This window comes from Schistocerca cancellata, chromosome 12, assembly GCF_023864275.1.
Source record: "Schistocerca cancellata isolate TAMUIC-IGC-003103 chromosome 12, iqSchCanc2.1, whole genome shotgun sequence".
NCBI classification, from domain to species: domain Eukaryota; kingdom Metazoa; phylum Arthropoda; class Insecta; order Orthoptera; family Acrididae; genus Schistocerca; species Schistocerca cancellata.
The window spans coordinates 110,727,704-110,746,444 of NC_064637.1; the positions used below are offsets into that span (position 1 = coordinate 110,727,704).

At 42.1% G+C, this 18,741-nt stretch overlaps 1 protein-coding gene across 1 annotated transcript in view; it reads left to right on the forward strand.

The window, feature by feature from the left end:
• The window catches only part of LOC126109673 (uncharacterized), a 320,193-nt gene that overhangs the window by 234,346 nt on the left and 67,106 nt on the right, over positions 1–18,741 (forward strand). The window contains exon 3 of the mRNA XM_049914724.1: positions 15,103–15,148. Within this exon, the coding sequence (XP_049770681.1) occupies positions 15,103–15,148 (46 nt within the window). The remainder of the gene's footprint in view (positions 1–15,102; positions 15,149–18,741) is intronic.

The following is an 18,741-nucleotide window of genomic DNA, read 5'->3' on the forward strand; positions in this document are numbered from 1 at the left end:
GAAACTTCACATTCTGTAATTAACTGAAAATACATCACATACACACTCAGGTCTAAAGTATCCGATACGGCAATGCTGAAACGCCTCTGTGGAGTCGTTTCATAAGATGCTTGTCTCACTGGATTCTGTGCATCCTCTTCTGTCCACCGCCTGATTGCGGTTTAATATATTAACTCTCGCCCGCATCTCGTGGTCGTGCGGTAGCGTTCTCGCTTCCCACGCCCGGGTTCCCGGGTTCGATTCCCGGCGGGGTCAGGGATTTTCTCTGCCTCGTGATGGCTGGGTGTTGTGTGATGTCCTTAGGTTAGTTAGGTTTAAGTAGTTCTAAGTTCTAGGGGACTGATGACCTAAGATGTTAAGTCCCATAGTGCTCAGAGCCATATTAACTCTCCCAGAAAGACTGAGCAATCAAAGTAAGGCTTATTAAATGATATTATGTTTGATTTTTTTGTGTTCCATAGGAAATCATGACCTTTATTTATTACGTTTCTCCCTTCACCCTACCCTGTGTGTGCGTAAATGTGACTGAATGAGTGTTTTTACGAGTAGTTTCGGGTTTCTTTTGTGGGGGATGCTGAGTTGGTTGTCGGCTACTAGGAGCAGGTGATGTTTGCTTCTCGTTTGGAGGGTAGCACATGATGACCAACTTAGGATCGCAGTACCTGGACAAAAAGGTTTACCCCTTTTAGTCTGAGGCTGGTGGCAGAAGCCTACCACTCTGGTAGCTTCCGTTGCACCGGTAGTTACGCGAAGCTCGGTGGAGAAAGGACACTCTGCAGCTAGCGGTTGGTGAGAACAGATCGTAGCTCCAAGACAGGGTTTCTGCCTTGCTGAGTTAATTTTATTTCTTGACAGCAAAAACGTTCTGCTATTGCACCATTAAAATTACTTACATTTGTGCCTGGTTTAATGTTCAATTTCTGAACAGTTAACTCGTAATCACGTTTACCACGTGCTGAAATTCGGCCGTTCGTAAGGGGCAGGCGGGGATTCGTTGTCGTGTATCTACTATACGAACACTGCGAATTGACCGAGCGAGGTGGCGCAGTGGTTAGCACACTGGACTCGCATTCGGGAGGACGACGGTTCAATCCCGTCTCCGGCCATCCTGATTTAGGTTTTCCGTGATTTCCCTAAATCGTTTCAGGCAAATACCGGGATGGTTCCTTTGAAAGGGCACGGCCGATTTCCTTCCCAATCCTTCCCTAACCCGAGCTTGCGCTCCGTCTCTAATGACCTCGTTGTCGACGGGACGTTAAACACTAACCACCACCACTGCGAATTGGATAAACCTCTTTCCAAGCTAGTACATGAGCATAATGGTGATAGGTATCTCTCTGAACTATTTCTGTCGTGGATGTTGTGGTCTTCAGTCCTAAGACTGCTTTGGTGCAGCTCTATCCTGTGCAAATTTCTTCATCTCCCAGTACCTACTGCAGCCTACATCCTTGTGAATCTGCTTAGTGTATTCATTTCTTGGTCTCCCTCTACGATTTTTACCCTCCACGCTGCCATCCAGTACTAAACTGGCCAGCCCTTGATGTCTCAGAACATGTCCTACCAACCGATCCCTTCTTCTAGTCAAGTTGTGCCACAAACTCCTCTTCTCCCCAATTCTATTCAATACCTCCTCATTAGTTACGTGATCTACCCATCTAATCTTCAGCATTCTTCTGTAGCACCACATTTCGAAAGCTTCTGTTCTCTTTTTGTCTAAACTATATACTTTCAGAAACGACTTCCTAACACTTAAATCAATACTCGATGTTAACAAATTTCTCTTCTTCAGAAACGCTTTCCTTGCCATTGCCAGTCTACATTTTATATCCTCTCTACTTCGACCATCATCAGTTATTTTGCTCCCCAAATAGCAAAACTCCTTTAGTACTTTAAGTGTCTCATTTCCTAATCCAATTCCCGCAGCATCACCGGACTTAATTTGACTACATTCCATTCTCCTTGTCTTGCTTTTGTTGATATTCATCTTATATCGTTCTTTCAAGACACTGTCCATTCCGTTCAACTGCTCTTCCAAGTCCTTTGCTATCTCTGACAGAATTACAGTGTCATCGGCGAACCTCAGAGTTTTTATATCTTCTCCATGGTTTATTAATACCGACTCCGAAGTTTTCTTTTGTTTCCTTTACTGCTCGCTCAATATACAGATTGAATAGTATCGGGGAGAGACTACAACCCTGTCTCACTCCCTTCCCAACCACTGCTTCCCTTTCATACCCCTCGACTCTTACAACTGCCACCTGGTTTCTGTACAAATTGTAAATAGCCTTTCGCTCCCTGTATTTTACCCCTGCCACCTTTAGAATTTGAAAGAGAGTATTCCAGTCAACCATGTCAAAAGCTTTCTCTAAGTCTACAAATGCTAGAAACGTAGGTTTGCCTTTTCTTAATCTTTCTTCTAAGATAAGTCGTGGTGTCAGTATTGCCTCACGTGTTCCAGTATTTCTACGGAATCCAAACTGATCTTCCGCGAGGTCGGCTTCTACCAGTTTTTCCATTCGACTGTAAAGAATTCGTGTTCATATTTTGCAGCTGTGACTTATTAAACTGATGGGAGACGGGGAGTACTGCGTTGTCAGAAGAGAAGCACTAACAGCAGAATGATTCGGTCAGTAACTGGACGTCGCCAGAGTAACAAATCCATCAGGAATATTTCAACCTGCCCATGTAGGCTGGTGGCGATGTGATTGAAGTGGAAACGTCAAGGAACGACCACAGCAAAATCAAGGACCAGACAGACTCCGTGTACCGACGACAGAGACCCGACCAGCATTGTAAAGGGCGGTTGTAAAAAGAAGTCGCATCAAATCAGCGGATCATTCGTGATATAAAAGAACGGCCGAGTAGCTCCTCATTCTATAATCAATAATAAGCCGTACTTGGTGTGAAGAAAGACACGAGTGGAAACGAGTGATTTTGATTAACGAATGACGTTATACCCTGTGGCTATCCTATGGAAGGCTTTGCGAATGGCTAGAGGACATTACCTGCCATCATATATGGTGCTAACAGAGAAATATGGGATGTTACTTGTGATTAGGGTATGGTACCCTTTTGCCTTAAGTGCGGAAATTACTGCGTACAACAGGGGAACATCTCATCTCATGAGTGGTCAGGCCCCATCAAAAACACACTACTGGCCATTAAAATTGCTACACCGCGAAGATGACGTACTACAGACGCGAAATTTAACCGAGGGGAAGAAGACGCTGTGATATGCAAATGATTAGCTTTTCAGAGCATTCACACGAGGTTGGCACCGGTGGCGACACCTACAATGTGCTGACATGAGGAAAGTTTCCAACCGATTTCTCATACACAAACAGCAGTTGACGGGCGTTGCCTGGTGAAACGTTGTTGTGATGCCTCGTGTAAGGAGGAGAAATGCGTACCATCACGTTTCCGACTTTGATAAACGTCGGTTTGTAGCCTATCGCGATTGCGGTTTATCGTATCGCGACATTGCTGCTCGCGTTGGTCGAGATCCAATGACTGTTAGCACAATATGGAATCGGTGGGTTCATGAGGGTAATACGGAACGCCGTACTAGATCCCAACGGCCTCGTTTCAGTAGCAGTCGAGATGACAGGCGTATCACCCGGTGTGATGGTATGGGGTGCCATTGGTTACGCGTCTCGGTCACCTCTTGTTCGCATTGACGGCATTGACGTTACATTTCAGATGTGTTACGACCCGTGGCACTACCCTTCATTCGATCCCTGCGAAACCCTACATTTCAGCAGGATAATGCACGACCGCATGTTGCATGTCCTGTACGGACCTTTCTGGATACTGAAAATGTCCGACTGCTGCCCTGGCCAGCACATTCTCGAGATCTCTGACCAACTGAAAACGTCTGGTCAATGGTGGCCGAGCAACTGGCTCGTCACAATACGCCAGTCATTACTCTTGATGAACTGTGGTATCCTGTTGAAGCTGCATGGGCAGCTGTACCTGTACACGCCATCCGAGCTCTGTTTGACTCAATGCCCAGACGTATCAAAGCAGTTATTACGGTCAGAGGAGGTTGTTCTGGTACTGATTTCTCAAGATCTATGCACCCAATTTGCGTGGAAATGTAATCACTTGCCAGTTCTAGTATAATATATTTGTCCAATGAATACCCGTTTATCATTTGCATTTCTTCTTGGTGTAGCAATTTTAATAGCAAGTAGTGTGCATAAATAAAGAATGCTAGTGTAAGCCAACAATTTAGGAACAAAATATGACGTAGTTCGAGAAACAAGCAGCGAAAACAGAATATAACACCATGGGGAAAAAAATTAAAGTGATAGAATGCCGAAGCAAGACGGAAACGTTCAATTCCCAACTGAATTCCTAAATTGGCCAGTGTTCCTCGTCAATCGTTAAGAAAAAAAGCCTTTAAACAACAAAACAGGGGCGTAAATGAAAAAGGCAAGTCAGTATTTAGTCCAATTAAGTTTCTATTCAGCTTTCAAACGCTCCGACTAGTGTGACTATCAGTAAAACACAAAGGGAAAAGTTCCAGTGCTGCAGAGTAAATTCAAAAGAATCGTGTTTGTCGCGGGAACAATCGCATGTAGCGTGTTGGATGACCACAAAACATATTCGTCCAGTTTAAGCTAGTTTATATACGAATGAAATGAACAGTTGCACACTTTGTGTCCATTTCACGAAAGAAAAAAGTAGATCAAGAAAAGCGAGTACATTTCAGATAGTGAATTAAGAACAGAAAAATCTGTAAGGCGATGTGCCTCGGTCTGGTTTCTCTTTGAAGCGTGCCGACTGCCTGCCACCGACTTTGCGCTGGACCGCAGTCGCAGTAAGTGGGCCACGGAGTGCGCTCGAACTTCCACAGCTCCGCTCAACTGTTCCGCTACTGCGACTTGTGGCAAATTAGCTGACGTCAGAAACTCTTGCTGGCGGTCGGAGGAAATCGTCTACTGGGAACAGCTAACAACGTTACGAAAAGGGAAACACAGTTCTGAACATTGGAGTTTAATAACGAGAAATTTGGAACTAGATAACACTCTAAAAATATTTAATTAAGTACGTAAATACTCGGAATTGAAACGTATTACAAAGCAGACTCCCGTAGTTCGCTCATCAACGAGACAAGTTATTAGATATTTAATTCGTAATTACAGTCTCAAACTCACGATAAATTCTGAACTGTCCTGATGAGTACTACATGAACATGCATTATTACTGAATTAGAGTTTGCGTCATTATTGTGAACCTGCTCCTACATGATACGATATAACAGGAAGATACACACACACAGACTCAGCAAAGCTGTCAACGCTCTCTTGAACTGAACTGAAGCAAAATAATACAGGGTGTTTATAAATGAATATCAGGGTTTCAACACTTTATAATATTTGTTATATTAAACTTACAGTTATAAATGATATGTCAAATGAAAGAGCAACTCTAACATTTTACCAAGTACCTTATAAATGTTCAATGTGAGCACCATTTGTCACACATCAAGTCTATAGCCGAGTTCTTCCCAAACATTTATAAGTGTGTCTTCGGTGGTCTTAGTAACTGCTGCTTGTGGCGTTCGGTGTGTTATTCATTGGTTTGGTATTTAACTGATTCGTAAATGAAAACGATAATCTTATTTCATTACAGTGACTAATTACAAAATATTTTTTTTCTCCCTGCTAAAGATTTGGTCAAGTTGCTAAAGAAATCCAAGTTAACGTTGTGTGTCATAAATCACAGTTCATGCAACAGATTCTATACAACTATTGATTATGATGGAAACAGTTATCTTCAGCAAAATGATCATTAAAACCACCGAACATCAGCCGCGCACAACACTGGCGTATGTTACCTGAAACAATATTCTTCGCAACTCGTGCATAATTAATTTCGGCTCCATACATCAGCAACAAACGTTTGTTATATGGATCGTGCTATGAGCACTGTTTTTAAAGAACCAATCTGATTCGAATTATTCATTAAAAAGAGTTCGGGACCACCGGTGCACATTTATTTTTACACATTTTTATTACCTTCGGCATTTATGTCTGCAGAGTTGCGTAATTTGAATTTGCCGCTGAGGTAATTGTTAAGATGGCTGCAGTATTTGAAATGCTTATTAAACTTTAGTTTCATATTGTGCATTATTTAGACTAATTTGCATGAAGCAAGCCTTTGATACTTTCGTAAGAAACACATACAAAAACGCGATACAAATCGCTATCATCAATAGCTGCGCTCCTTCCAGCGGAAAGAAATAATTAACACAGATAATGCTTATTGAGAGAGGAATTAAAGTTAAAAATATAATTATTCATTCGTGTTTATAATAATAATGAACTCTATTCTCAAGTAATAATTAACATTTCTTAACAGACCTCAGTTTGATATGCGTCTTGCGTCCGCAACCTACAAAAGCCAACCAACAAAAGGTAAAAACAAAGGAAGACAAACGCAGATCATAAAAGGAATTTACAATTATCATTGTATTTGAATAATACACATCGATATGTCCAATTAGACCATAAAATATTATATAAATAATTAATATTTATCATCGTTTTATTTCGCTGTTTTTCCATATGTCGTAGCTATAATTGTTAGAGGCATAATTTCCTCTCGTCGCACTGTAGCTAAAATTTATATCGTGGATATTACATGCTTCAGTCCGATTTCTTAATTCAGGGAGGTCTGCTGGTAGCGGAGGCACATACACACGATCCTCGATGAAGCCCCAAAGGAAAAAATCGCACGGCGTTAGGTCGGGTGAACGTGGAGGCCATGCAAAGCAAGCCCTATCACTGGGCTCCTTCCGGCCTATCCAGCGCTTGGGTACATAGACTTGATGTGTGACGTGTGACAGATGGTTCTCACATTGAACATTTATAAGGTTCTTGGTAAAACTGTTCGAGTTGCTCTTTCACCTGACATATCATTTATAATTCTAAGTTTAATATAATAAATATTATAAAGCGTTAAAACCCCGATATTCATTTATAAACACCCTGTATATAGGAAATATTCTGATCTCCCCACTTGGCACTCCATCTTCTAGCGAGCACAGCTCCACTTACTATCTCCAGCTGACAAAATCTAAACTCAGATAGCTATACTGTACTCCAAATAAAAAACGACAATCGATAAATAAACCCATAGCAATCCGAAACACCAACATGCAACATACTACGAACTTATGCACCAACGTAGTACATACATTTTTACAATATGTATGGATTCTGTTATCCATAGCTGTGTTCGTTCATGCTATGTATCACGTTTATAACATATATGGGTCTCACGTTTGCCCATTTGTACATTCCTGTCAAGAATAAAAGAAAATTTTCATAAAATATCATACATATTGGAACGACTGGACAAGCTCACGTTCACATATAAGATGAAAGGAGTCTTGGCCTCTGAAGTTTTTTACTTTTCTATGTAAATGTGGTTCGACACCTCATAAACCACAGGACCGATTTCAGGCAAACGGTACATATATTCCTTACCGTCAGGCAACATTCTCTGTGGGGGTAAGGACCACTTACGACAGTTCAGGAGATATGACGTAATAAACAATGAGGTGCGTGAACTACTCCTGGATCATGCAGGATGTTTAAATTTTGTTTTCTTCTTTGAAATGGTTCTAAGCACTATGTGACTTGATATCTGAGGTCATCAGTCCCCTAGACTGAACCAACCTAAGGGCATCACACACATCCATGCCCGACGCAGGATTCGAACCTGCGACCGTAGCAGCCGCGTGGTTCCGGACTGAAGCGCCTAGAACCGCTCGACCATTTTCTTCTTTGCATCTAACTGTATTCGTAACATTATTCGCGTACAGTGTTCACATATACCGCTAAATGCACTTCTCAAATAAATCATTGTACGACACACAGTTCAGGAGATATAACGTCAGGAACATTGAGAAGCGTGAAGTTTTTATACATTTATTCTTCAGTACTATCATGCTCGAACAGTCGTGTCTAATTAGGGAAATCCCTAACACTTGTCAGCGCTTTCAATTGCGAAACGCAAATGGCTATAGACGAAAACAATAGCCGTCGACAGAGCCATAGAGATGTTTACAAAATCGCGTTGTAGACACGCAAGGAGCTGTACTGTCGCATATTTCTTTGTCTAGCTGCCTGATAATTTGAAAGTTTATTTTCGCAAATTCATGGAAATGAATTGTGTTTGTAGTGTAATATCGAAAAAATTTCATTTTTTTTTGTTTCCGATTCTAATAGGAAACTGACAAAATAATTGCCCAGGCAACGTCGGGTTGTCAGCTAGTTTCTTTTTAACGAAAGACACGTCAGTGCCTGTAGATGGATTTTTTTTCCTCCTTTTAAATGGGCTCTGATGCTAGAACTAGGAGCATTGACTTCACATAAAAGTTCGTTGAAGTCAGCTCTGAAAAAGAGATACATTCATCCTGGTACACAATGAACAATGTTAAATTGTCATCATTTTATGGATCCCGCTAGGAACTGAAGCCTTTATAAAAAGCTTTGTAATACTGATTTTATTTTATCTCTGATAACAGAAAGATGACCAAGGCGCAAGCTTTCGGACGCCCAAGGCTAAGTGACGAGTCATTTCCAAATGTATTGAGTCTTTAAGTCGAGGACAGCATGACACATAACAACAAGCGCCCGAGCAAAATTGTTGACTTGTATACAGGTATACTGGAAACTGAAAGACAACAATTTTGAAGCGAACAGGAAACCTGTGAAAACACTGAGATATGAATTTTGAATAAAATGGGAATTCGTATACTAATTCGGAGTCATATTCTTAGATTTGCGCCACATGGAAGTGCCATACAGCGCTGTCGTTGATTCTGCACATGCAAAAAAAAAATCAGTTTAATCAACTAACAGGACTTGGTGAAAATCGATTAAAGCCTTCGTGGTACAAAAATTCACTTGAAAATAGAATCTTGACTTATCATCTGGTCTAGGGGACGACAAGCCCCAAACATTTTAGGTGTGCACTATTGTATGCGAAACGATTCTCATCGTCCTACAGCGCAGCAGCTAAAATAATTTGGGATGAGTCCGCTGTTCTTTGTACGATTCGGCTGTAGGTTATTTTGAACGACATATGTCTAAGTACCTGAAAACAGCCTAGTGCCGAAATTGAACGGTAGCACGAAAAAATAAACCAAAAGTTGAAAGTTGCTGGCGGTATGGAATCATTCAACAAAGTAACAACGGTTCTCTGAATTACAGTAACCAGTTACTCCTTAAGCAACAAAAAGTGAGCGCTTACGGTGTATGCGATGACATATGCGGTTGGACAGAAAGTTTTCTAACAGACCGGGAGCAGTATGTCGTCCTGAATGGGGAGACTTCAACAGAAACAAGCGTAACTTCAGGTGTGCCCCAGGGCAGCGTAATAGGTCCTCTGCTTTTTACGATTTACATAAACGATCTGGTTGATGGTATCGACAGCAGCCGATGATGCTGTAGTCTACAGAAAAGTAGTATCACACGAAAGTTGTGAAGAAATCAATGAGGATTTGCAGAAAATAAATGCGTGGTGTAATGACTGGCAGTTATCTCTCAATATTAGTAAGTGTAATCTACCGCGTATAACAAGGCGAAATTCCCAATTAATGTATGAGTACAAAATCAATGATCAGTCTTTGGAGCGGTAACATCAGTCAAGTATCTGGGTATGACTATTCGAAATGATCTCAAATGGAATGATCAGACTACACAAGTAACGAGTAAGGCGAACTCTAGAGTGCAGTTCATTGGTAGAATCCTGAAGCGACGCAGTCCTTCAACAAAGGAAATGGCTTACAATACGTTAGTTTGTCCAGTCTTAGAAAATTGTTCGTCTGTTTGGGACCCTTTCCAGTTGGGTCTGATTCAAGAGATTGAGAAGGTCCAAAGAAGTGCGGCAAGATTCGTGACTGATACATTTAGCCCCATCTTGAGAGCGTTACAAGTCTCAGAAAGTTTGAAGTAGGACACACTTGCACATACACGACGCGCTAAACAGAAGGGGCTGCTCTGTAAATTCCGAAATCCGATCTTCACCGAGGATGTTGAGCATATATTATTATCACCAACTTCCAAATCGCGTAATGATCATCATTCAAAGATAAGGGAAATAAGAGCTGGTACTGAGGCGTTCAGACAATCGTTTTTCCCTTGCGCGATCCGCGAGTGAGAGTGAAACAGGGGGGGGGGGGGGGGAGAGATATGACTTTGGCGCGAATTGTGCTCTCCGCCACACACCGCTTGGTGGCTAGCGGAGTATACATGTAGACGTAGATCTCCGTAAGGAAATTCCATAACAAAAGTAAAACACGTGATAGTTTACAAATATTAAATTACTTAAAAATTAAAAATACGTTGAAAAGAAATGTCTGTATTCAGACCGACAAGTATTTTTCCCTCTCATTAACCCGTTCAAAAAAAAGGCGCGAATAGTCTTCTAAACGTTCGCACTGCAGCTGTTCGAGGACGTAGGCCTATTCTAATTAACTGCAAACCGGTGTAACTCTTCTCCACAGAAATCCCTTCTCCTCTCTGTCTTCCGTATGTAAGTGGAAGAAGATAGAATTGGGTCGCATAGCTGAATATCGCAAATAGGAACAGTATTGCGTTTGCTGTTGGCGGTAAGAAAACCCCTTTTCAAAAATGCAACAGGCAGTCCGCAGTAAAGACAGCTGAATGCAAATTAAGATGCTCCAGGCTGCAGTCAAAATGGCCCAACGGAGAAAACCCGGTTAACTTGGCTGCTGCTCCTGCGTCTACACCTGCCTGTGCTGAAAAACCCTCCGGGCAGCTCCCTCTTCCACTGGTTATTTAAGACTCAGACGTGGACAGCCGAAAATTTTGAAGGAAAAGTGTACGATCGTCCGTGTTCACAAACACTATAATACTCTTACGGGAAATACAAAACGAACAGCTACCACAGAAGTGGAAACGGACCACAAAGTGATTCTAAAAGGGTTCCGTTCTTACTGACTGAGGTACAGAAATATGCACGTACGCCTTTTGTAGGAAGACTCTCAAATAAATCAGCCAATATCCTCAAAAGAACAAATGTCAGTGTAAGTTTCTTCAGAAACAATAAGGTGCCCAACATCAAGCCATCCTTAATATATATACACTTCCATCCATCGCTGTAATAAATCTGATATACACAAACTACGAGGTGCATTCAAGTTCGAAGGCCTCCGATTTTTTTCTAATTAACTACCCACTCGAAATCGATGAAACTGGCGTTACTTCTCGACGTAATCGCCCTGCACACGTACACATTTTTCACAACGCTGACGCCATGATTCCATGGCAGCGGCGAAGGCTTCTTTAGGAGTCTGTTTTGACCACTGCAAAATCGCTGAGGCAATAGCACCACGGCTGGTGAATGTGCGGCCATGGAGAGTGTCTTTCATTGTTGGAAAAAGCCAAAAGTCACTAGGAGTCAGGTCAGGTGAGTAGGGAGCATGATGAATCACTTCAAAGTTGTTATCACGAAGAAACTGTTGCGTAACGTTAGCTCGATGTGCGGGTGCGTTGTCTTGGTGAAACAGCACACGCGCAGCCCTTCCCGGACGTTTTTGTTGCAGTGCAGTGCAGGAAGGAATTTGTACTTCAAAACGTTTTCGTAGGATGCACCTGTTACCGTAGTGCCCTTTGGAACGCAATGGGTAAGGATTACGCCCTCGCTGTCCCAGAACATGGACACCATCATTTTTTCAGCACTGGCGGTCACCCGAAATTTTTTTGGTGGCGGTGAATCTGTGTGCTTCCATTGAGCTGACTGGCGCTTTGTTTCTGGATTGAAAAATGGCATCCACGTCTCATCCATTGTCACAACTGAAGAAAAGAAAGTCCCATTCGTGCTGTCGTTGCGCGTCAACATTGCTTGGCAACGTGCCACACCGGCAGCCGTGTGGTCGTCCATCAGCAATCGTGGCACCCACCTGGATGACACTTTTCGCATTTTCAGTTCGTCATGCAGGATTGTGTGCACAGAACCCACAGAAATGCCAACTCTGGAGGCGATCTGTTCAACAGTCATTCGGCGATCCCCCAAAACAATTCTCTCCACTTTCTCGATCGTGTCGTCAGACCGGCTTGTGCGAGCCCGAGGTTGTTTCGGTTTGTTGTCACACGATGTTCTGCCTTCATTAAACTGTCGCACCCACGAACGCACTTTCGACACATCCACAACTCCGTCACCACATGTCTCCTTCAACTGTCGATGAATTTCAATTGGTTTCACACCACGGAAATTCAGAAAACGAATGATTGCACGCTGTCAAGTAAGGAAAACGTCGCCATTTTAAGTATTTAAAACTGTTCTCATGCTCGACGCTGGCGGTAAAATTCTATCTGCGGTACGGTGCTGCCATCTCTGGGACGTATTGACAATGAACGCGGCCTCGTTTTAAAACAATGCGCATGTTTCTATCTCTTTCCAGTCCGGAGAAAAAAAACCGGAGGCCTTAGAACTTGAATGCACCTCGTAGTACGACAATCTTGTCCAAATTACTACATTAGCTAGACAGGCACAGGCTTCCACTTAAGAAGCACCTCAGTGCAATTCGACTTAACAAGTCCGCCTTTGCTGCTCACATAGTTAAGGATCCTTCAATATTCAAACAATGGCAATATTATGAATATCATTGAAGAAATATTTACAAATAAAAGGATGTTGTCTCACAACATCTTCGATGAGCAGACTGACAACGCTTAAAAAAAAAGATGATTTCCAAATGTTGTTCTGACACCTGTTGTAAATCGCCTTTTTTTGAGGGCTGTCATTACATGTAGAAATTGTGAAACATTGCTCTCTGTGCTAACCGTGACCTATCTTTTACCGTAATTTCGAAACTGTGTTTACAACAAATCTTGTGAATCGACAACTAGAATTGTACTATGTAGGTGAATTGTAATTGTCGATTTGTTTTGCGTTGATCTTCCTCTGCTTCCTGTCACTGATGGCTTTTATATATGTTACCATTTATTTGATTTTGCAGTTGTTGGGTTAGATTTCAGTTTGTCCCCGCCGTGTATGAGGCATCTTTGGGTCCCGTATGATGTCAATGGACAAACCTGACGGTCGGAATCGTACGCTGGAATTTGTCCGAGAAACGTTTATTGCAATAATATTGCGAGTTACACGAAAAATAATAAAAATGCAAGCCTTCAAATAAATGAAGACACGTTGCTGTCTGTGCTTCTACTAATAATGTACTATGCAATTTCCAGCTCTTATTTATCTCCTTTTCCTTTTATATAGGGCACCATGGGACCTGATGAACATGGTAACGTCAGGGGACTGTAAGATGTGTTGGTAGCCGTTGTTTTTTAACCACTAGTTCAGAGATGTAACAAACAAAAACATGTTCAATCAATACTGCACTCTTCAAGTACAATAAGTAAAATCTGGTTATTGTCTATCGTTTCTGGTAATGCAATTTTCATGACGAGCAGTGTGTGTTACACCGAAAACTTCAGTTATTTATTTGTGTAGGCGGTAATGTGTTATAAATTGTGCGCAACTTTTTTTAAACCTTTCGTTATTGATGCGACACATATGTCCCACTAAAGTTAGACCCAGAGTTGAGCTATGTGTGTATGTTTTACGGAAATCAGAGCAAACCATCTTCTCCGTTCCAAGAGTGTCTGAAGTAACCAAGTGCTTTTTATTATACATCATAGACACAGTTTTGAAACATTACTACACACTTCAGTAATTCAGCTGATTTGTACTTAGTGGGACGTATATGCCCCAAAAAACTTCATATAATGTAGAAAACATTGGTGTGTGTTGTGCCAAAGACAACATGTGTAGATATGTTGTGGACTTTTGTAGGATTTTTCATTGTCGGATGAATAAATGTGTTTTGGTATTAATTCGTTGTACTCTTTCCATAATTTCCATCCTGATTAAACCATTTTAAAAATTTGACAGCAAAAAAATCCTAGCTTCACACGAAAACACCAACCTATGTCCCACTTCACATATTTTCAAAATCGGTTAACCTTTTTTGTGAGTGTGTATTATTTATCACAGAGGAAGACAATTTTTGACCTTTTATTTTTCAAATAAGGAAGGTGTACTTATATGAATAACGAACACTAACTTCACTTAACGAAGGTTTATTCAGCACTTGCACATACAAGAGCACAGAGCGAACTGCATACGGCCACAACACATACAGTATACAGGGTGATCAAAACAGTCAGTATAAATTTGAAAACTTAATAAACCACGGAATAATGTAGACAGAGAGGTAAAAATTGACACACATGCTTGGAATGACATGGGGTTTTATTAGAACAGAAAAATACAAAAGTTCAAAAAATGTCCGACAGATGGCGCGTGAAAGATCTCTTGCGCGCGTCATTTGGTGATGATCGTGTGCTCAGCCGCCACTTTCGTCATGCTTGGCCTCCCAGGTCCCCATACTTGAGTCCGTGCGATTATTGGCTTTGGGGTTACCTGAAGTCGCAAGTGTATCGTGATTGACCGACATCTCTATGGATACTGAAAGACAACATCCGACACCAATGCCTCACCATAACCCCGGACATGCTTTACAGTGCTGTTCACAACATTATTCCTCGACATTCCAAGCATGTGTGTCAATTTGTACTTCTCTGTCTACATTATTCCGTGGTTTATTCAGTTTTCAAATTTATACTGACTTTTTCATCACCAGCAACAGAACCCTCAGTACAATGATGCTTGATATTTTTGGATACTTCTAGAATGTACTCTAACTGAATATAGAAATTAAATTGTACAGTCCATGTCAGTTTTGAACTCACGACCCCCCCAAGCAACAGTTTAGTATCATAACCACTACACCACGGTGCTACTCAGCTTCTTATGCGACAATATGCATAATAAATTTAACACCTCGTTGATTAAATCACTTGCCGAGCGACGTTACCAAATGCAGTAGAGGTCTACCTACCTAATTAAAAAAAGGAAGGAAGGAAGGTAGGTAGACCTCTACCTACCTACCTTCCTTTTTTTGTGTGTTTTTCTTTGCTCCTCGGAGCCGGTCATTAATTAGCGTGCGAGCTGAGAACCTTCTTTTAATTCGGCGCCTCTTGTTCTCTGTTGCAGAACTTCGACGAGGTGAAGCAGCTCGAAGACCTGAAGAATTCCTTCGGTGAGTAACTCTCCTCTTTGTCTAAGACTTGGCGCAACTTGCCAACTGTAATGAAACAGTGTTTAATTAATCGGCTACAGAAAATATGTACTTAAAAGAACTTCGCAGCGGGGTAGTACTGCACGGCTTATTTCAGAACATGTTAAATACCTAACTCCTTGTATACAGTACCGATTTCTTTCCGAGCGCTAGTTTTCCCCTACAAACTTTCACGGAAGTTATTTTGGTTGTTTCATTACTGAAACATCAAATTACTAGGAGCCAAAGAAACTAGCATAAGTGCCTCATATCATGAGGGGCCCCCCGACGCAGAAGTGCCGCAACACGACGTGGCATGGACTCGACTAATGTCTGAAGTAGTCCTGCACAGAATTTACACCTTGAATGCCGCAGGACTATCCGTAACAGTACGACACGGTGCAGACCTCTTCCGAACAGCACGTTGCAAGGCATCCCAGATCTGTTTAATAATGTTCATGTCTGGTGGCCTGGCGAAACATTTAAATTCAGAAGAGTGTTCCTAGAGCTTCTGGACATGTGGGGGTGTCGCATTGTCCAGCTGGAGCTGGGCATTCTGACGGAATGGATGGAGGTGAGCAGACAGGATGTTTAAGTACGTGTCACCTGTCAGAGTCCCATATCACTCCATGTCGTGTGCATACTGTAAGACCTTCGGTACACACACCATCAGATTATTTGACTTGTCGCTCTAACGAAGTAGGCGAGTGTCAGCAATATGTCTCGTGGTCTTATCGTGGCGTGTTTATCTTCTGCCGTCAGGTCAGACGATAGAAATTCCACTTGCACGCTTAGAGTAGGAGATTGATGGTGACCAACTTTAAACACAGCTTGATTAATTTTCACACACATTTATTAAAATAATAACAATTATAAAACTTACTTAACTTGATTCTGGATGCTATTTTCAATTGACAATCTGAAGTTCCTTTCGTCTTGGTACGTTAATCTTATTCTCACATATCTCTGATACTTGAAAAAGTGTCTATACATTTCTCTTCATGGCTATGTACAGGAATATGATAACCTTATTAGGCGCAGACTAAAAATTGACTACAGACAAATGCAGACTGTCTAATCGGAGGTCTGTACACTCGTTATAATACCTCGCGCATTCAGGTATAACAACGCGAGTGTGAGCCGCGAGGAGAAAAGGTTCTACATTAGCAACAATCTCATTGGCTGCGTTACATATTAATACGCAGATCAGCGGAAGCAGAATTTGGTCCGTCTCTTAGGCAGCGCCATCTCGTAGTGCGGAGACGGACGAGCACTGCGCCTGCGCTGTTGTGCTTAGTGGGGCGCGCTCTAGTGGGAAAGCTGCGTACGCGCTGACTATGCGGAACTATGTACACAACACTCCAACAGCACACGCCCCACACCACCTTGAACAGCCCCCTGCTGATAAGCAGGGGCCATGGATTCCTGAGATTCTCTCCATACACGTCCACGTCCATCCGCTCAATAAAATTTTAAAGGAGACTCGACCAACCAGGCAAATTTTTTTCAGTAGTCAACAGCGCAATGACTGCATTGACGGTCCCAGGCTTTGTGTTGTGCAGTCGGCTCCGGAAGCCCGTATCGACGATTTTTCGTTGAATGGTTCACATGCTGGTGGCTCAGGATTGAAATCTGCAGCAATCAGCAGGAAGGGTTGCACTTCTGTCACAATGAACGATTCCCTTCAGTCGTCATTGGTCCCATTCTTGCAGGACCTTTTTCCGGCCTCAGCGATGCCCGCGATTTGATATTTTCCCGGATTCCTGATATTCACGGTACACTCCTGAAATTGTCATGTGGGAAAAATCTCCACTTCCTCGGGGATACTGTGTCCCACTGCCCGAGCGCCGACTATAAAGCCACGTTCAGACTCATTTACATCTTGATAACCTGCCATTGTAGCAGCAGTAACCGATCTAACAATTGCGCCAGACACTTTCTGCCTTGTTGCCGACCGCAGCGCCGTACTCTGCCTGTTTACATACTTCTGTATTTGAATACGCATGTCTGTATCAGCTTCTTTGGCGCTTCAATGTATATATTGTGCTATTATGCTTCCTTCCGCTCTTTGCGCTAAATTAATGTAATTGGCACAACGCTCAAAAAGAAAGGTTCAAAACCAGATCTGTCGTTTTGTTAAGGAAATGTTTGACACCTATATTACTTAACGGCTAAAAGTCGCCCCCCCCACTCACACACTTAAGATATTAATATGTATTGTCCAGTAACACTGTGTCAATATATTGTGAGGAAAAAAAATAATATTTTGAGCGATATTTATGGCCGGAGACGTGTCAATAATCTTCCGTAGCAGTGAACACGTTGAAGCTCGGCGATGTGCAACTAGTACTTATTGTGACTGAGTTGCTTGTCCTGCAGGACTCGAACAGAAACCATGCAAAACGCAAGAAATAAGCCTCCAGTGAACATTTCAATGGACTAGGGACTCATCGCACCAGCATAGGTTCGTGAACTGTGTTATTTATCGTGTGCATGTGCTATCTTCTGTGTATTTCTCTACTGCTGCACACGAAATGAAACAGTTACTGATGCAGTCTGCAGCGACGAATGAAAATTTTTACCAATGCTGAAGTTCGAACGCGGGTATCTTGCTTGCTAGGTAGATGCGCTAACCGCTACGCCACCCTGTAACAGTGGCTTTGCACTACTGGCCTTGGTAAAAATTTTCACTTGTCGCTTTAGTCTGCATAAATACATCATAGATGTTTGGGACTCAAAAAGGTCTCCGAAACCATATACTGTCATTTGATTAAAACAATTATTTACTGACTGAAAGTTTACATGGTCTGACATCTCTTGTAAGAAGAAAAGGATGTTTACTCGCTGGACAGCTGTCCTGACCTGATCTTATTTTCCAATTCTGAAAACTGCTTCAGATGAAATAACACATCTGCTCACTGTCTCTACACCATAATCTTCAGTTTCTTCTGTTGTTGTGGACAACGAGGTATTTGTAATTTCCTCAACAATCAGGAATTAATACACATCCTGCAGCACACTCCCTGATCTTTCATCACTTCCTTTTTTCAGTTCTTTGCGGAAATTCATGCACAGCGAATTGAATTTTTCTCTCTGGGAGTCATTGCACACCAACCTTACACGGAACGCTACGAGGGGCGTTTGAAAAGTCCGTGCAAAAATAAAAACTACCTACGTGTTTGGGAAAACCTTTTTTATTTTTCGAAAGTCTCCTTTTAGACTTATACACTTCGTCCAACGCTGTTCTAATTTGTTGGTCCCTTTCGAATAATAGGAATTGTCCAAGTCTGCAAAATAGCTATTAGTTGCTGCAATCACCTCTTCGTTTGAATAAAATCTTTGTCCCGCCAGCCATTTCTTCAAATTGGGGACAAATGCGAGGATGCCATTTTTCAATCCAGAAACAAAGCGCCAGTCAGCTCAATGGAAGCACACAGATTCACCGCCACCAAAAAAATTTCGGGTAACCGCCAGTGCTGAAAAAATGATGGTGTCCATGTTCTGGGACAGCGAGGGCGTAATCCTTACCCATTGCGTTCCAAAGGGCACTACGGTAACAGGTGCATCCTACGAAA